The sequence below is a fragment of the Nasonia vitripennis genome, chromosome 5 (assembly GCF_009193385.2).
Source record: "Nasonia vitripennis strain AsymCx chromosome 5, Nvit_psr_1.1, whole genome shotgun sequence".
Classification (NCBI taxonomy): Eukaryota; Metazoa; Arthropoda; class Insecta; order Hymenoptera; family Pteromalidae; genus Nasonia; species Nasonia vitripennis.
Window position 1 is genome coordinate 11,133,626 of NC_045761.1, and position 23,609 is coordinate 11,157,234.

The 23,609-nt window shown below is 45.3% G+C and overlaps 2 protein-coding genes across 14 annotated transcripts in view; one reads left to right on the forward strand and one right to left on the reverse strand.

Moving 5' to 3' along the window:
* LOC100124191 (serine/threonine-protein kinase Doa) overlaps positions 1-18,549 on the reverse strand; it is a 30,592-nt gene extending 12,043 nt beyond the window's left edge. For 2 of the 10 annotated variants that reach the window (XM_032601038.1, XM_031931971.2), the window contains exons 1-5: positions 18,413-18,549; positions 16,685-17,037; positions 15,402-15,545; positions 10,113-10,240; positions 3,989-4,358 (exon numbers count right to left, since the gene is read on the reverse strand). In XM_032601038.1, coding sequence (XP_032456929.1) covers positions 3,989-4,358; positions 10,113-10,240; positions 15,402-15,545; positions 16,685-16,846 — 804 coding nt within the window. In that variant the 5' untranslated portion in view covers positions 16,847-17,037; positions 18,413-18,549. Of the gene's footprint in view, positions 1-1,296; positions 2,508-3,988; positions 4,374-7,710; positions 9,275-10,112; positions 10,241-10,645; positions 10,807-11,641; positions 12,370-12,651; positions 12,847-15,401; positions 15,546-16,512; positions 17,038-18,408 lie in introns of those variants that run through there. The other 8 variants (XM_031931970.2, XM_032601037.1, XM_032601040.1 and 5 more) reach the window with 8 other exon arrangements.
* Positions 14,418-23,609, forward strand: part of LOC100115660 (progestin and adipoQ receptor family member 4) — a 28,658-nt gene continuing 19,466 nt past the window's right edge. Inside the window, exons 1-3 of one of the 4 annotated variants that reach the window (XM_016982799.3) lie at positions 14,418-14,827; positions 14,903-14,981; positions 22,870-23,315. In XM_016982799.3, the coding sequence (XP_016838288.1) occupies positions 23,168-23,315 (148 nt within the window). In that variant the 5' untranslated portion in view covers positions 14,418-14,827; positions 14,903-14,981; positions 22,870-23,167. Of the gene's footprint in view, positions 14,828-14,902; positions 14,982-20,266; positions 20,712-21,415; positions 21,831-22,869; positions 23,316-23,609 lie in introns of those variants that run through there. The other 3 variants (XM_001608228.6, XM_031931973.2, XM_008217652.4) reach the window with 3 other exon arrangements.

Sequence of the window (23,609 nt, forward strand, 5' to 3'; positions counted from 1 at the left end):
GAGGAATACGCGCAGCAATTTTTGCCTTCTCTTCGGCCAAAATCTAAGTATAGCGTGTACACTTATAATACCTACGATCGAATATAAAAGAAGTCCTAGTCACAACATGTCATTTAGCGGCGCGCGGCTCATTGTTTATGTTTATGGACGACGCGCGTCAACGCGAAATTTCGTGCTGTCCCTCCTCTCCACCGCTGTTATTATTATTTAAAATCGTTACTGGGTCAATCGCTTCGGCTGCGGCGAACTAGTTCGCGGCCGCTGTCGAAACACACACGCGCGCATACATCGCGGAGGGAGAAGAGAAGAGGCTTTGTCAGGGAGAACCTTCGTCGTCGCTCCGCAGCTCTTTCGCGATCAGTTCGACGACTCGAAGCGACATTGGCAGACGTCCTCCCCCGAACTTTTTTTCTGTACTGGGTTACGTCGAGGAGCTTGCAGAGGGTGATATCGGTTTGCGCTTGAGCTTTGGCAAGAGATCGCGTTTAGCTGCGTTCAGTAAAACAGAGTTAGTTGCTAGTCTGCTTTATCGATTGTCTTATTTAACGCGCGTACTCTAACAATAAGAAAAGCACCAACTAACATGCATTAGATAGAACGTCGAGATATGAGTTATAACAAGCCAACTAATATTCGACGAGTCGAAGTGGTCGCTCCAGATTTTCAAGTGTAACGGCCGCGTGCGCATGCCCGACGGCGTTTTAAAATACACGCGCTCGCGCGCGGGTAAATAAAAAGTCCGAAACGAGGTTAGGTGGCGGAGAGTTGGAACGACGCGTGCGGAGCTTTCGGAAGTGTATATATCGGTACATTAGTATAGAAGATATTCGTGCTGTTAATTCATGCTCTTGTATAAATTTTTCTATTGTTACAACGTCGCTTAAATATATCTATTCCTGAGTATCCGCTTCTTTGAATCCGAATAACTGCCGCTTGTTTGCTAATTTGTCAGTCTCACTCCGAGCATACTATATACGTGACAAGCAACGCGACGAGGCGATACCATATCGAGAGAGAACGCGCGCATTTGATCGTATACGTATACGCAGCCGACGAGCCATAGTCGGAAATTTTGCGTCAACCGAGACCGGAATCAATTTGCTTATCACGTAATTTCGCAGCGCGAGTTTGTTTGTTCTCCAGAAAATGGACTGGATTCCAGTCACCGCACTATCGTCGTCGTCACACCACTGCGTGTATTCGTATAACAGAAGCTGCTCACCAGTCCATTTTCCGGACCATCGTATAGATATAATAACACACTAAACAAAGAAGTTCAAACTCCGGCGTAAGTACCTCTGGCGGAGGCAAGACCCTCTGTACGATCGGCTCTTGCTGCTGCAGCTGCTCTTTGCTCTCCGGCGTCACCACCAGCTTCTTCGCACCGCCTACGCAGCCCTGATGGTGGTGATGGTGGTGATGATGACGGTGACTCTCCCTACACTGATGCTGATGTTGCTGCTGCTGCTGTGTTTGTTCAACCTCAACGAGATCTCTCTCGGCTATGGCGTGTTGCAGCCAGTTCTCCCAAGCCTGGCATGGCCACCAAGCTCTGGCTGCTTCTTGCTGCTGTCTTCTGGTTCTCGCGCCCAGCATCATTCTATCGCCGAAGGACATGTTCGTCGGGGCCTGTTCCAACTCCTGCCGCGCCATGATTGATTTTCGAGGCCACACACAGCCGCGCGCGAGCTCGGTATTTCTGGAAGCGCTTGGCCTCTTTACTCAATGCAACTACTGCACCCCGCTTCGACTCTTCTCGCCGAATATTATCACCGAAGCTTCACCGGGTCTATATTATCGCCTCAAGCTCGCATCTCTTGCCGCTCCGTGTTACACACTATTACGTCTGTATATATTCCAGCACTAGGTGTCGGTTACACATCAGGAAATCGACGATGGCAATGATGATCATCGATCGAAAGGGGCATCGGAGGAGCGTCCGAGGCGCGCCACGTCGAGGCAGCACTACTGAGAAGAGGCCTGCGGAGCTCGTTCGTTCGCGCGGCGCTACTCGTCCAAAATAGCCGGGCCGCCGCAGCCGCAGCCGCGGTGTAGAAAGAAAGCACAGTCTCCTCTCTGCGATTCTTGCTCTCCTTTCTCTCTCTCTCTCTCTCTCTCTCTCTCTCTCTCTCTCTCTCTCTCTTTCTTCCTCTCTGTGCGTGTGTGTATGATACCAAGCTTCTATTTCTTGTGCAGCGTTACCGCTGCTGCTGCTGATGATGATGAGGCTTCCAGGGGGAGTGAGCTTTCTTGGCCGACCGGTGAATCAGCGCGAGAGCCGAGATTTGTTTTGCTTGAAGTTCCGGCGCGAAGCTGCTACGTTCCTGCTGCGGTGCCTCTGCTGGAGACTCCTTGTATTATCTGTTTGTTGCGCGCCGATGCGGATTTCGTTGATTTGCTCTTCGAGCTTCCAAGCCTCCGGCTAATTAATTTTAGCTGAAAAACAGCGCTGCTATCTCTGGATTGCACTCTCGTCGCTCTGATAACTCAGAAAAAAACTCAGACGCTCGTTATCGCACAATAATAACAAACCGAAATTCATCAGTCACGCAATAATTCTCCCCTTTGCGAGCGAAGCTTTGGTAAAAAAGCTCCAAAATGAAACGCACATGTATACGCTTAGCTGACCGATTTTCCATCTGCGCGTCGAAATCGGCAGTGTCCTAAAAACCACCGCCTCCGAGAGATATCGGTAAAAAGCAACGGCGAGATCGGTAAGAAAAAAATCGACGAGATCTCAAGCTATATACACATCGGAGTTGCAAAACTGCATCCCGTTCCGAGGTCGTGATAGCTAACGGGGACGACGAACTTGGAGGAGGCAAGTGGGCGCTATACAGCAACCGATTTCCTGCGCCGTGCAAAATCATCGGTACACACCACGCACCGTATGCATCGATCGCGAAGGTTGCTCGAGGCAGCAGCGCAGCGTCGTTACAGCCCTATAACGGCAGGATCACTCGATTGGGCTAATGAGAGTGAATGGATATGATAGCGGCGACCCGATCGGTCGAGAGGTGTGTGTGTGTGTAGTATATATAGCAGTGATTCACGACTGCGGCTGGCCGCTGTCTGCTCCGGGATTTCGGGGGAGCGTCGGGAGACAAAGGACGATCGACCGGTTTTCGCGTCAGGATAAAACTCGAACCGTTGCTCGTACTTTACGATTATACCCGATTGCGTAATTTTTTTCGATTAAATAATTAAAAAATAAGCCAAACCGCCGTTCACTCACCTCGAGCCACCTCACTCTCATCCTTCGGCCGAAGAATCGCGAACCAAGTCTGAGTACCGCCAGGAATACGAGCCCGATGCGCTCTCAGGTATACACGGAGAGAAACCACACGAGGTGAGCTAAGGAGATAGACTGGAGAAAAAATGGGCCCGCGCACCGGCAACTATACCCACTGAGTGACTCAAGCTGCGTCAATCGAGTGCAGCAGTGAGCGCGAGCGCGCGCGAGTGAGAGAGAAAAAGGGAGGCGGAAGTCGAACAAAGCGCGAGCGAGATTTCAGAAAAGGAAAGTTGCAGCGCGCGCGCGCGACGGGACGACACTGCGCGGCACAAAGCTCGTGTAAGGGCCGACGTGCGCGCGCGCGCGCGGACGTATAAACAAAGAGATGAATGAACCGCACGAGGATCTTTCGTTTCGTTCGTGCGAGTAGTGTATACGCGTGGTAACGGGTTTTCCTTATTTACATATCACTCCAAGGGGTTGTCGCTGCAGTTCTTACCTTGTCGCTCGCAGCGAATCAATCGACTCAACCCCCGGATGAAAAATGTGCGAATCCACGATTATCTCCCTCAGACAAAATGACATAGGGTTAAAAATGGAGGGAAAAGCACACAGTGGAATAGGGAGATGAGAAGAGTCGAAAGAGAGACAGAGTGAATGAGAGAGAGAGAGAGAGAGAGAGAGGAGAGAGAGAGAGAGAGAGAGAAAGAGAGAAAAGACAAGGACCGGCCCATCTGCAGAGCGAAAACTCACCTGGCTCTTATTGGACGTAGGCTTGTGCCTGTTGGACTCCCTCTTGGGCGAGTAGGCTGCGGTCGCGGCAGCCTGGGCCGAGCCGGCCTGCGCAGCCTGTACGGCCGCCAGTTTGGCCGAGTTGCTGCTGCTGCTGTACTTGCTGCTTGAGGTCAGGCCACCTGCTTGGGCTGACTGCTTGTCGGGCTTGTCGCGTTCGCGCTCCCGGTCCCGGTCGCGCTCCCGCTCGCGCTCCCGGTGCTGCTGTTGGCCCGCATGGGAGCTGTGCTGTTGACGGCCGCTGCTCGGCGAACGACGATGCGAGCGCTTGTAGCGCCGCTCCTGGCTGGTGCCTCGCTCGTGCTGGCGAGATCGCAGGACCCTCTCGCCACTGCGAACACGCAGCCTGGATGAGATTAGCCGGTTCGTTCTTTTGCTACCTTACTATTTCTTTTGCTTTTTTTTATCGCTTTCTATTTGGACGTTCTGTTGGTCGTAGAAATCGTGTAAGCTTGTACGCGTTCAAGTGGCTCTAGATTCGCGATTCAATTCCCAGCCCCGCGGTGTTAACGACCTCTCCGCGCTAGTTGACGGTGAAAAAAAGCAGCCGAGATGCACACGAGAGACGGACGATGAGATGAACGGAGATTCCAGTGTTAATTTATCTTGCCGCTCGCTTCGAAACAACTCGCTCAACGAACGTTTGTTTGAAGCACTTCTACGCGTGCCGGATTATGACATTCGCTCAATGCGCGATACTGTGCGCGCGCGCGCGTATAACGTAATTCGCCTCGAAACTGGCTACTGAATAAGCGGCGTATCGACGATTCGCGATTTATAACTTCAGCCGCACACGCGTATAATGTATTTCAGTCCGCGTGGGTTTCAGGCTTTTCCGCTGATAAAGACACGAGGAAATTGCGGCACATCCATTATGCGCCGCGTTATTACGAGAACTTGTCAACCGTATAATACGCGCGCCTTAATTCCATAACGAGAGCTTTAATTTCGCTTCTTTTCTTTCTCTCTCGCTTCGTGAAAATTTCCTTCTCCTACACTTGTCGATCTCAATTACGCTAGTTTCAGCGAATTTTCTCTCGGCGCGTGACACATTACACGTGGCTCCGTAATAGAGATTCGCTGTTTATCGATCGCGAAATTTATTTCGAGGCGAAATTGTATCGACGGAAATCGGAATTTCGACCGAGTCACGTACCGCGAACTACGACCAAGTCGATCAAAGATTTATATTTATAACGCAAAAGCAATCTCTCGCATTTGGTAGTTGCCGCCGCTAAATCAAATTTTTTGCTCCACTCAGATATCCTCCCTGATATCTGTGTGTATAATGAAAATACTCGGCACACGTGACTCAGATCGTAACGTTTAGCGGGATATGCACACGCATAATGATTTATAGACCAAACGCGACCTTGAGGGGATTGTCTTCCCCGAAAAAAATGCTTCCGAAAAGTCCGCGGCGTAAATCATCTCCCGCTTTTGTCTCTTCGAATATACACACACATACACACAATTAGGTGGGCATATAAATCAAGACGAAAAACCTGTGCGCTCGCGCGAAAATCGGAGTGACGCATCGGCCGGTGCACTTTTTTCTTTCTCTCTCTCTCTCTCTTCTGAGCGTCGCGAGTTCAAGGCGAGTCGATAACCCTGCGACGCGGATATCGTGTGTGCATTTACATTTCTTTGTGCAGTTCTGGGACCGTATGCGTGTGTGTACACGAGACGCGACAGTCGAGAGAAAGAGCTCCGAGTGCATATGATACACAGCTAAGTGCTGGAGGCGTCGCGCGACTGCCGGTTTTGTACATCGATTATGTTAAAATTGTTTACCAATTTTTTAGAGTATATAGACGTACACATGCATATTTACAACGATAATACACATGCCGGTATGGTTTCAAGAGCGAAGACTACAGCGTTTGCGGCAATTGCGTCGGCAAACCAGCACTTTCGCGCCGCTACAGAGAGAAAATATATGCTTGCATTAAAAAGTAGCGCAGACTATTATCTCGATCGCGAACCATATAAAACGCTCGCTCTACACTGCGATTATCTAAAACGCGCTCGCTCTCCGTGTGTACTTATAATAGGCTTATAGACGCTCATTATCAACTGCGGAGTCATTATAAATTTTACGTCAGAACGACTGAAGCCAATGATGATAAAAAATGCGCTATACGCGTTAAACGGCAGTTTATTTACCGTTTAACGCAGGTGAAAACCTTCCCGCACATCTCTCCCTAAGTTATAAGTGAGAGAAAAATCAGTCCACTTATCGCAGTCAGCTGTTCGCGTAAAAACTGCGGACGCACCAGTGACCGATTCGGCTCTTTGGCTGCTGGTGAAAAGAGAGAGAGAGAGAGAGAGAGAGAGAGAGAGAGAGAGAGAGAGAGAGAGAGAGAGAGAGAGAGAGAGAGAAGTAGAAGAGAAAGAAGCGACGGCCACGCGCCGAATCGATAGGATAAGGACGAAAGTGAAGCAGCATTTTTGGCAAAACTGCGGAAGACGCAGTTTGCTTCCCTCTTTGGACGAAGTCCAGGGACCTTGGCGCGATGGAGGCCTAATGAGAATCCACGCGATAAAACGCCTCCCACGAACGAGGCCAAGCCGATGTGTGTGTAGCAGTGTCGGGCTACCGATGCATCGATGCCTTCCTTTTTATCTCTTATTTTTCTTCGAGGGGGATCGAAGCGTTCGCCAGATGTCAGAGGATACTCGAGAGCTTCAGGTCATTTGAGCTGTATATTCTTTTATTTTCGAGCCCATAAAGTACCAAGTGCAAACATTTTCTCTTTTTCGCGTAATGGAAACCAATTGGACGCTTGTATAAGGAAGCCTCTCCATAACGACAATTACTCCGATTCGTTGAGCAACGAGCCTAGCGCGAAAATGCCATTGTTAATTAAGGGTCGCTCCTGCCTGAGACAAAAGAATTCTTCGCATAACTCGCGCAAGGCCGCGACACATTACATACGCGACTGCGTCGCATTAGCGAAAATAACGATCCCATGAATATTTTGTAACCGGCCGTCGAGCGACTCGTTGTTCGGGACGAAGAAACAATCTCTCGTAATAGAGTTCGTCATTGGCTATCAAAGCTAAACCGGAGCTTACTTCCCGAAATCGAGGGATTTAAGGGTCCGCATAGCCGTCGCGTTACTTTTACAGCGTCTTCGGCTCTTTTATCGCCCACTTCCGTACATCTTTCGCACTGCTGAAAATTTTTTCCGGCTGCTTCGAAGCGACCTTGATGCCGAGTGTATTCGCACGTGTGGCGCCTTGAATTGTTTGAAAATTTTCTTCAGAATTGATTCGGAGAGCCTGGAGAAAGTTGGCTTTTAAATGCTCCCTGGAATACGGATGGATTATTAACTCGATAAATTTCGTCCTGGAATCGGTCCAATAAGCCGTGTGCGCGATTGAATCTAGTTTCTCACGGACGACTTTGAAGTATCGTCCTTTAATAGAGACCTCTGATGCGTTTGTAATATCCCACGCGTTTATAACTTCTCCCTCGGAAAATCTGACCGAGTCGAATCGAGATTTGAGAGCGAAGCTCATTACCGATCCGCAGAGCTTATAAAACGCGGATATAAGTTTTCGCGAGCACGTCACCGTCTGGTCAGTCCGAAAAGTAGTCCCACGCACGCCACAACGTCGTCGCGATACCAATTTTTCAGATCATTCTGTAAAATCTTCGTCGACGAAACGTTATATACCTCAGCAGCAAGACGGCGAGAGCCGGCATCCTCTCGTCGGGCTATGTAGTCACGACGCCGCCGTCGCGGCGCTTCTTCCTCTTCGCGCTCCAGGAGTCAGCGGCCGGAAAAATCGCTTCTCGCTAGAAACTCTGTCGATGCTTTACTTTCGCCGATTCTCGGCCGACGCACTGCTGCATCTTCCCCGCACTCTTATCGTCACGATCTTTTAAGTTTCCTCTTTTTGTTTATCATCGTTGCAAAAGTGAAATTTCGGCGCACAACCAAACGAACAGAGAAAAATTAAATCGGTCCAGCCCGAGAGTTCTCTCCCCTCACGTCATATCGCACTCGCGTCAGAGCAGCAGCATCCTCAGATGTGTTGGAAAAGGGCCGGTGTCGCGTCAGCCCGTCGACGGCGAGCGAGCGACTGCCGCAGCTCGCTCGCTAAAGGATATTCGCGCAGCGGCGGTTCTCTCGTCCCGCAAGACAGTGGGAGGCGCTGTCCGGACGGAGGAGGGGATCGCGTATACCGCACACGCTACACTGCATTGGGCTGATGTATGCGCTTGTGTGTATATGCGTATACTCGTGTAACGATATATAAGGAGCGACGCGTGTAATTTTCGAGGATTTTCGCAGCGAGTGATTGATAGGCAATCGAGAGGCTGTTTACGATGTATCGATCGGCACAGGCGATTAGGCTAAGTGCAGGTATAGGATACACTGTCGAGTAGCTCCATTTGCTTATGCGGATATTGTATATGTCGCAGCGGGGGACTGTGTGACTATACAAGGAGATCGTGCGCGGAGAAATTTCACGCGATTTATTCTTTAGAGCAGAGAGAGGGGAGAGATATCGATCTTCCGAGCTCGACGAGTAATCAATTAGGAAAATCACGCACCGAGACCGGAAAAGCCAAGAGAGCGAAACGAGAGCGAGCGTATCTACACCTGTTGCGGGCGATTGTGCGTTTCGAATAATCCCGCGAGTGAACGGGATCGAGAGAAATTCGAGGGCGATGATTGCGTGCGCCGCGCGTGCGGATGAAACTGCTAGGGCTTTGATGAAAGCTCTATTAGATCGTCGTTAAAATTTTTCATACCCCCATTTCGTAATAGGTATTATAAGCTCTCCGATGCAGTCTTACAAGATTCCGGTGAAGTTGGAGGACGGCCTTGTGGCGTACTTCCTCGGAAAAGAAGTGAAACGAGATTTACGATGGATTTATAGTGTGAAAATGCAAGATCGATGAAAAATTGCTTGCGTCCACGGATGCAGAGTGGAGAACTCGTTTTCATGTATCTATGCTGATTTTATAAACATGAGGCGTTTCCACATTCTGCGTGAACACCTACATGTGAATTGATCGTTTAGAGGCTTGCTCGAGAGAGATAGAGATAGAGAGAGAGAGAGAGAGAGAGAGAGAGAGAGAGAGAGAGAGAGAGAGAGAGAGAGAGAGAGAGAGAGAGAGAGAGAGAGAGAGAGAGAGAGAGAGAGAGAGAGAGAGAGAGAGAGAGAGAGAGAGAGAGAGAGAGAGAGAGAGAGAGAGCCTTTAGAGTTATGTACGTTCATTTTTGATCCACTGAACTTTATGTGCGAATTAGCGTGGACGAGTATTCGAACTACTTATTTAGCTTTGATGCAGGTGCAATCGATAATTAGAGTAAAACAATCAAACTGCAGAAAAATACCGTAATTATGGATTGTGTACACATGAATGAATACAAGGTGAGCATTCAATGACATTCATAGTTTCAAGTTAATGAATGGCGATGATAGGCTATTAATACTTTTTCCAGCGAAGACTTGGTTTAAATATAACTACGAAATCGGTTTGTTAAGGAGAAATCCGGGGGTCAATTGCGTAATAGAGTCTTGCAGACAACTATTGTTGTTTTGGATAATCATAAAACATTTAATCTTGTAATAATGTATAATTCGATATTTCGGTAACAGTAGTGTATACATTTTTAATTTCTATGACCAACAGAATCCAGATAGAAGCTTTATATATACATACATTGTTATGTAATATGAAAAACTAACGAAACCACTATTTTACCAACAAATAAACGCATTACCGCTAATTCTGAACATCGTAAAAGGCTTCAATTACATGCATAGCATATTGAACCAAAAAATGCCTAAATTTAACCAAATTAGGAGTCTTCCAAAGAACATGGTTGAGTACTTAAATAACAAATTATTTAGTTTAGACCTATCAGTCAACTTATTCAGTCTTACAGGTATTTTTTGTATATTTTTTACAACAAAACTTAAATTACTTGAGAAAGTAATCCATCCATTCCCGGTTCAGAGTTAACCTATTGTTGGTAAAACAGATTTCTTCTAATTAATCATATTCTCAACAACGATTGAAATAAATATGATATTAAACAAACAATATGAAATTATTTACCTGTATGTTCCTTTACGTGGTGGACTTTCGTAATCAACCCTTCTTCTCTTATGGTCATATTGTGGTGAAGCCGGTGAATGTGTTCGTGAGTGGCTTCGCGAGCGATGACGTCTCCTGCTTCGTGGCATCTGCAGATGACAAAACAAATAAAATTAGTCTAAATATAAAGTCCATATCCAATATCAAGAGTTCAAAATAAGTGAACTACTATAATACGTGAGACAGCAAAATTTATCTACAACAATATAGATTGAATTTTACTAAAACATGCCAAGTAGATATTTAAGTCAATCATGTGATAAGGCAGGCAATAAAATGAAAATACTAGAAAATGTCATGGATTGCTAAAGAATTTTACCACCAACTTCCACCAATAAAATATATTGCTCATAAGAGACTGGTAGAGGAGAATAAAGATAACGGGTTGTGATTAAAACAAATATAGGATCTAATGTGAGAGGAAGTAACCAAGAGGAATATGATCTCCATAATGATGGTGAGAGGTAAGAGAGCCGCTTTCGACAAATACTTACAGTAGTAAAGCGGAAGAGGCTCACTTGGTCCCAAAAAAAATCGAAGACTGATGATATCCAAGAGCGCGAAGATGAAGACAGCAACGACAAAGAAGCTTGTTTTGGTACAAGACTGCTTTGTGATAATGAAGCAGATGGGGAGGACATCTGCTTAAACCACTCTGTAATTGGGTGTTGATGACAAACATAAGCATGACGAAAAAATGAAGATGGAGATGCTTTGTTAATAGATTATGAGACATGTTATTGACACATTTTTAGAATTGTGTATTGTGATTGAATTTTTTACAAGCACATTGAGTATTTTGACATTTTTAAAATCATGTCTGACTGACTAACTGACTACTTAAGTAAAATAAACAAAGGATAAATGAAATTTATATTACAAAACTGAAATATTAAGAAATAAATAAGACCAGCAGCTGTTGAAATATCATGACTTTATATTTGCTTATTAGGAGATATCAAGATATTGTTGCAGTAGTACAAACAAGTAAAAATATTGTACAAGTAGTCAGTGCCAACTGCATTGAATCAATGCACTTAAAAACCATATATATAAGTTCAGATGCTACAAACACACACACTCACATACACTTAGGCTTGATTGGATAATACAGAAACGAATCACAAAGAAATAGAAAACCACATTGACAACATCTAAAGAAAAACCAATGAATCCGACAATTCCAACAACGCTCACTCAAACCTCATTTGTATTCTATGCATCCATCACATCTACAGATATATATATATATATATATACACACAGACACAAGGAAACTAGAATCTCTCTATCGCATCGAGCTCTGGGCACATCCTTACATCCTGTCACTCTGGAACCAACCACTTATAAGTTCATCCCAACCCCAAACACATCACCAGGAAATCTGACACCCGACTGCATCAATCAGCAGCTTCTTAAGCAACATAAATCATCCACGCATACATCTTATAACCTAAAGCAAGATAAGAATCAGTGATCAACAAGGAGACCTTGAGATAGATGAGAGTCAGCCGCGAACGTGTGCAGCCGAGCCTTAGCGGCAGCTGTAAACTTTGCCAAAGCCCAAGTCGCTCTCCGCAAAATGTCTAGGCCGTGTTTGGGTAGCAAACAATTGTCTCAGAACGTCTATAGCCGATGAAGAAGAGCTGACGATGCTCCAAACCGGTGCTGCAGCTTTAACAGTAGGGGCGCAAAGCGAACTCTCGCGACTGCTCGGCGGCCATTTTGGAACATCTGCCCCCCGTCGAACGGTGGAAGATCCGCGAGACGACTACGTCAGCTGACCGTCAGCTTTTCGGGATTGGCGCGCTTAAATTGATGTGCAGCGAGTTATGTATTAATCGATTGTTTGCATTTTCCGTCGTAATTGCGGGTATAATTATCGAGTGGTCATTTTTGCGTCAACTACTGGTTTTGGTAATTGGAAGTTAAACGTTTGAACGTTAATGAAGAGCCGGTGCATATACGTTGCTGATATACGATTATCGAAGGAAGAACCGAGTTTTTCTTATGAAAATTCAAAGTAAAAAAATCAAGAAAAGTAATAAGACATGCATGAATATAATACGCAATCCGCGCTGCGATTTCGAAGCAACTGCGAAACGGTGACGGTCAGTGACGTCACGATTCCGCACTTGCAATATCGGCGCATCAGACAGCAGCACACAAAACACGACGTTTGCGCGAGGGAGAGAGAGAGAGAGAGAGAGAGAGAGAGAGAGAGAGAGAGAGAGAGAGAGAGAGAGAGAGCACAGCTGCAACAGCCCTTGGCTTTGCCGCGTTTTTCCGCGGCCGGCGCACCCTACATCCCCGACCTAACCAACAAAGTACAAATTCCCCCGAAAACCTTCGACTCCGAGACGATATCCTTACGCTCCGTTCTAGACACTTCCTCTGTGCACTCTCACACTCGCACACGCGGGCGCAGCCATTCGCTCCCACACAGCTGATGCACAACTCTCGAGGAGTCGGGGGCACTACTCGGCAACAGAGAACTTACGTTGGAATCGTCTGCCTTTTTCTCCTGCAAGTCTTTCCTCGATGCGGAAGATAAGCGAATACCGAGTACGCGAAGGCGTGTAAGGGTTCAACCTCGAGAACCACTGCGCGAATCGTCCTGGGCAGGCAGAGGGAGACAGAGATTCGCAGCTCTCGCGCAAAACTCTGTGTATATCTATGTGCGGACTGATGGAGAGCCTGCGTGAAGTGACGCACTACTCGCGCCCCGTAGACTGGTATTAGGTATATGTATACGCGAATTTGTCTATATACACGTATCGCGTGTCTCTGTCTGGCTGCCGGTGGACTGGAATAGGTACGTCTCGCTTCAAGGGAAGGCGGCAAGAGGGGAGATGCGGCGATCGATGGGATTGGTTGGAAGAATCGAGAAGCACGCGCGGAAGTGCACGAGCCGGGCCGGAAATGACCGACTCGCGCGCGCTACCCGCCGGCGGGAAATTTGAATTGAATGCTCGGAGCGTTTTGTAAGTTTGACTGTTTGTTAACTTTTTTTTGGAGAGAGTATCTGATAAATTTGTAACTGGCATTGCTGCTTTATTCGATTAATCGATTCGTAAATTTATTCGACGTTTGTTATTCTCCGCAAAAAGATAGGCTTACGCAAAATTTTTGATAAAATTGTGGATTGAAAACTATAAATAGAGTATCGGGATGAAAGCACGACGTTTTTTTATAACCTGACGATTTGAATCTACCGAACAGTTCACCGATTGTCTAATTGTCACACTCTAATCTAATTGTAATCTTATCGAATACCATACTCCGCACAATAAATACAAGCTCGAATGGTCTCATGTGTCTCACAGCGATAGACTCGTGCTTCAGAAAAAATTCAAACGGGTCTGTGCAGCTTCACAATAAATCTCGTAATAAACGTATGACTAAATGCTTGAATTCAAATTCAAAATTATGAATCCAAGAGATTTAGATTAAACGATATTCAAGTCCACAGTCTTGACTGAAAATCTTTAAAATCCTGCCCACGATTACACGCATCAACATCTCAAGACAAAGAACTTGAAGAAACGAGACACCCGAAAGGTTCTCTCAGAACCGGATAAGCGCGTCTCAGTGTTTCTCCTGACTTTTTTCTTCCCCTCTCTCTCTCTCTCTCTTTCCGCCGTAAAAAAAAATAAATCACGTGACGCGTCCATCTTTCGCGTGGTTACAATAATACAAACGCGCGTGTGCACCTAGAGAAGAGAAAAGAGCGCAGATATCGCCGGCTAACCTAGAAAACTACACGCGGAATACTTATGTCTCTCTCGAATCCCATCCGCGGATTCTCTTTGAATAAACTTTCTCCGACGCGAGCGGCCGTCGTCGTTCATCACCTTGAGTCTGCCGGCGAGGCGTTCCATCGTCGCGGTGCTCTGCATGGCTACTTCGTTAGCTAGTTTTCTCATCTTTGCACTTTGAAAATTTTCTGCGATTGAGGATCCGAAATTTGTGGCGAGTATTTATTTACCGTGTGTACTCTCGGCGCGGGGCTTGGGGTGTCAGGTGGGCTAGTTTGTTTTCTCGGTTGCGGTTAAAGCGCTCAGCGGAGAAAACACTCGACTATCGTCAATCAATATATATTTGTGCACTTTTAAACTTATTCGAAGCCGCGCAGCTGAGGAATGTTTACATTCGCCAACGAGTAACGACGTGCCCTTCCGCGGACGCTGCGATCAAATGAAAGAGACGACGATACGTACGTTCACCTGTCCGAGTAACCAACGATTAAAGAAGTTCCTGCAGATGTTCAAATAGGCCCACAACATGTCGTCCAGGAGGCAGAGCAGCTCGCCTCGTCGGTGCCAATGGCCCCATTCGCGCGAGCGCACAGTCTATATATGTACGCGCGCGCGCGCACACCACACACGATCGAGATCTATGTCGGTTGCTCGTCGGCTAGGTACTACTGTGTGTATTCGCCGCACGGACATGTATTAGCGCTCTCGTGCTGCCGACGATATTATCGGAAGGTATCGAGATGGCGCCAGCCGACGAGGGATTTATTCGCGCGGGAAGCTCGGGAGGACACCACGTGGTAGCGGCGTGAGGTATTTTATCGGCGACGCGAGTCAGTGCGAAAGAGCGAAAGTGATGCTACACGAGATTTGTGTGTTTTGCTGCTAGTGTGTTTAGCCTTGGACTTTGTTTTGGAGTCTGTGAGTGTTTACGAGGAACTACTGATTTGTGCATAGATTTTTATTTGTAATTTATTTGATTATTTCGTACAACAGATAGACAATTCTCTACTGTTAGTAAAATGGAGAGAAATTTGGTTATTCTACGAGACAACGACACGAGGGAAGACATGCAGTTGAGTACATAACACGCTTGCATTTAAAACTATACTTTTATGGCCTTTACAATGTTCGTCGAGGATATATACATATATGGTCGGCGAGAGAAATAAAACGTGTGCTATTACGAAGTGTTGTAAAAAAAAAACAACAACCAAACTAGCGATAAGTATGAACTTGTAATCGTTTATTGATTTATTTATTTTTACTCCAATATTTTACAATAGAACGAACGCGTACAACGTCGGAAAACTAGTGTATGTTATCCTTACCTTCACGAGTCGATATAAAAATTTAAACCGTCAATCAATAACTCAATCCCATGACTCAAGCGTATTGCAGGTAAAGAAAAAGAAAAATGAAAAATGGTCACTACAAATAATGAAAAGAAAAATGCGTCGGAGGATCCGGTGTATGATAAACCTAAAATACGTACTTGCAAAGCTAGTAAGGTACTGGTTGATGCAAGAACTTTCGATCTGTTCGAATTACTTCCCACAGTAATCTTAATCGGTGCGAATGACTTTGATGATGAAAGCACTGTATCTAGCGATGTCATCCACAGCTTTTTGCATGCCAACTGAAAATGGAATCGACATTATTTGGCTAATGCGTGTTTCTCTTAAGGTGACATTATTGTTTTTTAAAATCCTTATTCAATTCGATCAATAATTAGTTTAATTTTCATTTAAGTTTCCTTTCATTATTTTACACGTATAGCGCGAAGATGAAATGAAGTATCGTCGAACGCAATTGCTACGTTATTTCAAGTGGAAAAACTAATAATAAGCTCGAGCGAAATAAGCTCCAAATCGACTTTAGTAGGTATCTACGAAATATCCTCGAAACGTGATTTAGCTCCAATATTGCGACTGTATATCCGAGACCGCGCTATATATGAAGGCAGTGAAGGATGTATCGAGATTGCGTGCATTACAAAATTTATGCATGCAAGAATAAAAGTATAACAGTATCATAAAATATGGTGATAAGAGAAATGTTTAAGTATAAGAAACAATGTGGCATCGTCTAATCCACGTGACAGACGGTAATCGATCTAGACAAGTATCAACTATTACGAGTAAATATTGACAGTTTTTCAAGACTATATAGAAATCGAAAGATTCGCGAAAAGACTTTGAAAGTATAGACTTCGTGCACTCGCGATAAGAATGCTCGATCGATATTGACCGGCATGCAATGTGGTCGGAGAGAAATTTGTTTAGTACTTTTTTATTTTACAAATAACGTATGAGCGAAAAGTCGGAAAACTTGGCCACAGCCAAAAAATCAATTAACCATCATGACGCACGTAAAGAGAGAGAGAGAGAGAGAGAGTGACGCAGTGCAGTATAGCAGCATCGCACCCCCGCGGGTCGGACCTTCTCAAACTGCCAATATCGAAACTCGTATTAAAAGCAACTCATATCCATCGCAGCAACTGCATATAATAATGATAAATAGTAAAAATAAAAGAAAGGCGCATGTAAGCACAGAAAGATAGAGAAAATATCGCACAAGCTGACGAACCCGCGTGTGAGAATTACCAAATTTCGTACGTCCCTGAGCGCGCGAAAGTCAGCTCTCTGCGCGGCGGCATGCCTCTCGCGGTCGATAGTATATCACAGCTGAGCGCGCGTGTGCGTGTGTTTGTCCGATCCCGACTACATAGTCCAGCGCAGCGGGGTGAGTTAAACAAATTGGCCAAGTTCTGTGTACCTTGCACCTCTGGAGTCGTTCCAGTAACTCGTCCCGTCTGGGCGCTTGCTGCTGCCGCCGCTGATGGATCCGAGATCGTTGTATCGTCGTCTGGAGCGCGATCGGAGCGGCTGATGGTAGCAGTACTTTGCCTCTTAACCGCGAGACGAGGGCCCTGCTCATCTTACGAGGGCGGCGCTCCAGGCCGCACTATGCCGAGTGTATTCCGTCGAGGTGTAGGACTACGCAGGCCCGACCGAGGGCCGAACGAGAGACGCGCAGGCGCCTCGACCTCCATTCGATGCTTGTGTGTGTCGCCTTTTTTTTCTCTCTCTCTCTCACACACTCCAAGTGTGTTCGTGAGATGCAGGTCTCTGTGGAAAAAATGGATTGAAGAACGAGGGCTCTTTATACGATGCACCGATGTGTGGCTGCGGATGATGTGAGCCATTGAGGGTTGGATAGAGTGATGTGGGAATAAGAAGCTTTTGGTGCGCGCTGGGTTTAATATCGATTAGTCGCTTAGGGTTTTGGAGGCTGACTTGTGAGCTGTGTTTTTTTTTCACTCCGAAATTAAACACGTTTGAAAAATAAAGTCACAAAAACTTGGATATTAGTTTCTTCCGAACAATAGTAATTAATCAATTTCCCCCCCTGAAAAGCTCGACTTGCTATGTGGGTCATTATCGCGGGGAAAATCAATTTGGAGAAAGCGCGCATCCATCGGGAATCCTTGATCCTATACGTATACGTATATAACTTTATGTAGGGAAGAGGAAGGGTAGAGAGTGTGGCGAAGATTATACGACGAAGCCGAGAAGCTGCCGAGAGGATAGTGTGTTATACAGCTCGCTCCTTCATTGTATATTATGACGGAGTGACTTTTGAAGCTCGCTCGAGCGAGACAGATGGTATAATTCAAGTATGCGCTAAGCTCTCTCTTTCTCTCTTGCTGTTAGAGAGATGGCTCTTAAAATTAGCGATTCAGTGTTCAGTGAAAACGTTTGCTTGAAAGCTGCGCGAGAGCTTACGTTATCTCGTTTTTTACTTTTGACTTTCACAATCCGCAGCAGCCTCGTGACCTTGCCGAATTTCGAGCAAAAAACTTACAAGCACACACTTCTCTCCGATAAGATAAATTCTCAATGCAAACACCTCGGGCTAGCACGGCTCACTTGGATGTTGACCAGAAGAAAGTAATAACCACTTATATCATACACCTCTGGCCTCAAACTCGACACCAGGATGTCGCAGTTGGACCCTCGTGTTTGTCGCGTCAGCATCGAGTCGAGTTCGAAAGGTCACCAGCCTCGATAATTCGTGAGCCGTGTAAAGCGTCAATTTGTCACGATCATTTTTACGCGATATACACAGTGTAATTATTCCCCCAGCGATGCTTGTTTTCGTTCATTGCTTTGCATTCGCGAATTTGAAAGCTCGCTCGACGCTTACGTAATTTGTAGCCGCTCTGTATAAATATTACTGGGCCAAGTGCGCGCCATTTAGTGAAATTGAAATTTTATCAAAGTTTCCCTAAAAATTCTGCTGTTATATATGTACAAAGTACTTTCTCGCTATAATTGAATTTTCGCGCAATCTTAAACCGCTGCACGTCTCGAGCACCGAGTTATCTGTCACTAGCCGTCAAGCAAAACAATGAGCTGCTCGCAACCCCAACACAACACACCGATTCACTCGTGTACACCAATTGAACAAATTGCATAACGTCTTTATTATCACTCCACCTACAAACCCCAATCCTCTTCGTTTATAAAAGCAACAAAACGACAGCCGCACACTCGCCTCTCTTATTTCTTATTAGCCCATTCGCTCTCGAGAGCGTGAGCCATCTGCCCGTTAGGGTCTTGTGTTTGAAACTGAAAATTCGACGCTATGGGCTATTTTCGCCGCTGCGGATGAGATAATTATGCCGTCGCCGCCGCCGCCGCAGCTCTATAGCTTACCACATCCGTATGGCCTACAGTGAAGCTCTTTCGATTTCGGGCTTTTCCTATATGTATAGGCCTGTATACGCGTCGATCGCACTCGCAGCTCACACTCGCGCGCGCCTGATTTACTTTAGTAGGTATATCTGGTGTATAATTTTTCGCGATCAAACAAAGTTATCCGAAACTTTTCGTTTCACTAAACTGTGCTTTCACATTTTTGGAATATCATAAGTTCGTCATATACAACGCGGACGGATTCGTCTCACGAGATATAACGACTGCAGATTTATGAATACCTCACTTATTCATAAGAAGACTTGGCATGGAGTTGAAAAAACTAATTAGCCCAAGCTTAAAGAGTCTCTCAAGCCCTATACTCGAGTCTCCTCGATGAGATCACTCGCTGCGATTTTGGCATCGGCCCGAAAGAACATCCGCTTCGCAGACAGTTTGCAAATAATCGAAGACTGCATATTACACCGCGTGCGATGACATAATATAAAAAAGAATAGTAAAACCGCGCGTATACCCGTCAATTAAGATAAAAAAAGCTTCCGAGGAAAACCTATAAACTGCGTCATTTTTTTCCTCTTACAAAAAAAAAGTTCATCCTTGAAATCCGCACATAAAAAACACTCGAGCTTTCTGCAATGCTAAACATTCTTGCTCTGCTCCGAAGGTATACACGTGTGTGCGTATACCTGCCGCGCATGTATATGTAGTGTATACACGCGTACAGTAGGCGATCGCGCGGCCGCGTTCGGGCGCCTAAATCAGCTGTGTCCTGACACAATTCTTCGGAGCTGTACGAACCGCCGCGCCGCTTGCCGCATTATTTTAAATCCGCACGGCTCTGCAAGACTGCGGTTCTTTTCAGTGCTCTTCCCTCGAGCAATTGAGTGCGTGACACATTTTTCTTTCTTGTAAGGTTGTGGTGTTTAATTTCTATGCAATGGATAAAGCGAGGTCAACTTTTCGAGTTAAAATTGTTTATTACGCATTTTTACGAAGAAATTTTGAATTCTATTCTCCACAATGCATTGCAGAAGCGCAAATTCCATCGTCCAAATCAAAAGCTGAATTAACAAAAGGAGAAGAACAATAGCACGTGCCCACTAACCGGATTCCTCTATCAAAGCCCTCTTATCGATATTCTTTCGTCGTCCTTGGTTTTTCCTAAACTTTTCTCTCGGCTATTGAGAGTTGAGTCTCTTACGACGAAGTGTATACAATTCTGCAGATCCTTTGTGAAGAAAAAAAAAATTCAGATCCCAGTTGAGAAACAGGTGTTCCGAGGATGGATGAAGTAGACGGGAAAGCTGGAAGTTTTGCGAAAAGTTTCGAGCGCCGGAGACAAGAATATTTAAGTTCTTATACATCAGTTTCGTTTTTAGTGTTTTTTTCTTATTTGTTTGAAAACGCGACGAATGATGGATGATCGCTTATTTGGAAGAAAATTTAAAGGAAATCAAGGGAAACGATAAACAGCAAAAAATAGTAATTGTTATCTATATTCGCATCTATCGGCCAACAAAAGCACAGGCCACAAGGTTAACCCTCAAAAAATGGACTGTACCAAACTTCAAACCAAAAACACTGCAGCTCATCCCGCGCCTTTTTCAAAATCTCACCCCACTTCAGCCAACCTCCCACTCCTCTCCCAAGGAAGCAAATCCCCAGCTCGCTCGGTTGGGCCATAACCTCAAAAAAGCTCGAGAGCGAGAGAGCTTGCGGTACACAAAAGAGAGAAGAGACGTACGGCCGATCGATACGATCACCGCGCGCGCGTTTCCTCAGCGACGGCGCGCGCTGAGCTTGCAGCTGAGCGGGAGCGAAGAGAGGGGGTTGAAGTCCGCAAGCTAGCAGCAGCAGCCGCGCACTCGTGGAAACAGTCAACCCTCGACTGGCTCGCGCGACAGGACACTTCCGCGTTCCGCAAGCTCTCGCGCGTTGAGAGGGGTGTTATTTTTCGTTGTTCGAGCTTCAGGCTGCACTGTACTGAGCTTTTTTTCAAAAGACGGTGAAACCAATAACCAGTACAGGAGAGGCCGAGGATTCTCACGTGGAGACTGTTCGAGAAGCGCATCCGCACTGAACAAGTATGTTTCGATGTCGAGCTTGCAGGGGCTTGCTTTACAATTTTATTTTCTCCTTTATGGGACATGTGTGCGAGAGCTTTGGATCTCATGCAGTGCAGTCGATCGAGTGTGTATTAATGTTGTTATAGGTACACACGTGCGATGATGCACTGTTCGCTTGGAAGTTGGATGATAATGCAAGGTCTTGTGTGTCTATATACCTTTACATGTATAGCAGAGCGAAATTCGTTAACTTTTTCAAGAGGCGAACGCTTCTCGTTTAATTTTTCAACCCTAATCAGTAAAAACGAGGCCCGCGATCAGTCATCAGGCTGATGGAAAAATCGTTAATTCCGGGAGTCGCGTGTCGAGATAAGCCAGTATAGTGTTCGTGCGTATGATGATAAGCGATTGAAAGGGAGAGGAAAAATTCGCGCGAATGAAAGTTAGCGGCGCGCTATGAATAAGCGCGTTGATCGTTACAGTCAACCGGAGGCGATTATATTTTTAGCCGGAGAGAAGAGAGAATGAGAGGGAGAGAGAGAGAGCAGCGGGCGTTAATTAAACGTCCCGAGCCAGGTGCTTACTTTTTTATCTCTTCTGGTGTGCAAATGTTTGAAAGAGACTATTAGTTATTTCATTATGATCTTAACTGCGGCGAAGATTTTTTTTAGCCAACGACATGATGTTGCTTATCAATCAAAGATGTTTTTCTTTCGTTTTAGCGAGTTTGACGTCGTAGCATGATATTCCTGATTAATTAAGACTCGCACGAGAGGAACAGATAATTAAAACTTGTACACTGCAGAAAAAGCCTCAACTCTGTCAGATAAATTGCGTTCTACCTAAGAATCCCACGAGAATGGAGTTAGATGTATGTGCATCAATTTACAGAGGGTCTTTCGTTTTAGAAGAACGCGTTTAATTTAAAATAAAATATTTACCATGAAATGATAATAGTAAAAATTATCGATCACCGCGTAGTAATGTGACAAAAGCTTTGCTAAATTAACCCATAAAGAACTTTAAATTGAAAATTTTATTAGTTTAAAGTGTATGCGTAGTAGTAAAAATTGCACTTGAAACATAATATGCTCAGAATTAATGATTGTTCTCGAGAACGAGTACGCTACTGAATACGTAAGTTTTCATAACATTTCTTAAACAAAACTAACGCGTTGCACATCTGGCATTGCTCACGAATTTTTAAATTACATAATTAATCACGAGTTTGTTTTAATTAAGTAGTCTGAATCGCGTGGTCCAACTTTTCTGTTCTGCTAGTTGGAGGAATATACACAGAAAAATCGCAAAACATAAAGCGCCCTAGTTAGCCTCGCTGTTTCGTACAAATGTATATATACCTATGTGCATTCAAAGCTCATGTATGAAAAAAAGAAAGGATTTGGTGCCTCGAGAGCTGCTCCACTTTGCTTATATAGAATATTTGCATATATAGAAAAACATGTTTCTCTGAAAGTTGAAAGGGAAACACTGTGAAAAAGTGTGAATTGCAATTCGCGTGGTAGATGTATTCCAGATATATAGCATGTTTTTTGATGACAGAAAAATCGAATACTCAGACTACGTATAGAGATATATTTACGAACACGAATGAATAAAGCATCTTTTTCATGATAATTAATTTTTTCTCCACCAGATTAATCCGTGTGCTAAATTCATTTAGATCAGTGTATCTCTTTTAAAGCTCTCATATGCCCTGGCAAAGGATCCGTTTCAATTTGCATGTTTACATTTGAATAACAAACGATGTGATCACAATGACTTGAACGCTCTCCACTTTTGTTCTCGAAAAACGGGATAAGCAAGCTTTAGAAGCATATGATAACGTGTCTTTCGTTTTAAAAATAAATAGACAAATAACAATCGAGTATATCAATGGTCGTTACTAGTTAATTAGTATAATGTAGGGCAACACTCGTCATCCTTACATTTAATTCATATAGTACAGGAAATTATATCACGCGTCTAATATAGAGTAGTTAAGACTGGCTATAAATTGTCCAATCACATAATGGACCTAGGGTCAATAACGAATATATTTAACGCAAAAAATACGGTTCTTCGATCGGTATACTTGTTCGGTATCTTCAGATTATTGCCAGTACCATACAATCGATTGAGCGCTTTCTAACATATGGTTCTTCTCTTTCCACAGATCTCCAAGCGCAGCCCCCAAGCAGCGATCATCCCAGGGACTCGATCGCGGGTCGTAGCATGCCGGTCAGTTTAATCTTCAGGCCGACATCGTCGTCGGCCCAGTCTGCCAGGTGACTGCTCGCTGCGCAAGGACGACGGCCGCCCCGGGCGAAGCGCCGCCGTCGGCAGCCGGTGATGAGTCGACAAACCGGCTGCCGACGAAGACGCGGCCGGACGACACTGCTGACGACTTCGTCCTCGTCGACGAAGATGTTCCGGTGAAAGTCAGCAGTCCGGCTGACGATGACGACGGCGAGATGGTGCTCAGGTGCTGGAGCGAGATGCCCCAGCACCTGCAGTTCAACCCGCATATTCGCTCCGGATACAGGCCACTCATGACACCTGGCCAGTGCATCAGGAGCATCTTCCGCCTGCACAATGAGACTGTAAATATTTTGACGCACGGTGAGTTCATGATTATAAGACAATGAGCCATACAATATTGATTTAGAATATAATATTTTGAGCTTAATGCGATTATGCGTGCTGCATTATTTGCAATTAGATAGCGCAGAATACCTTGGGAACAAGGTGACGTGTGATATAAGTTTCCGGTTTCCTGCAAACTTATCACGCTAAGTGGCTTTTACGTAATTAAAGAGCGCACGAGGAAATTAATGCATCGGTGCATATATGGAGCAATAAGATCGTAATTTTTTTTATTTTGAAACTTTGTTCTGGAGTATTGCCGGGGCTCTG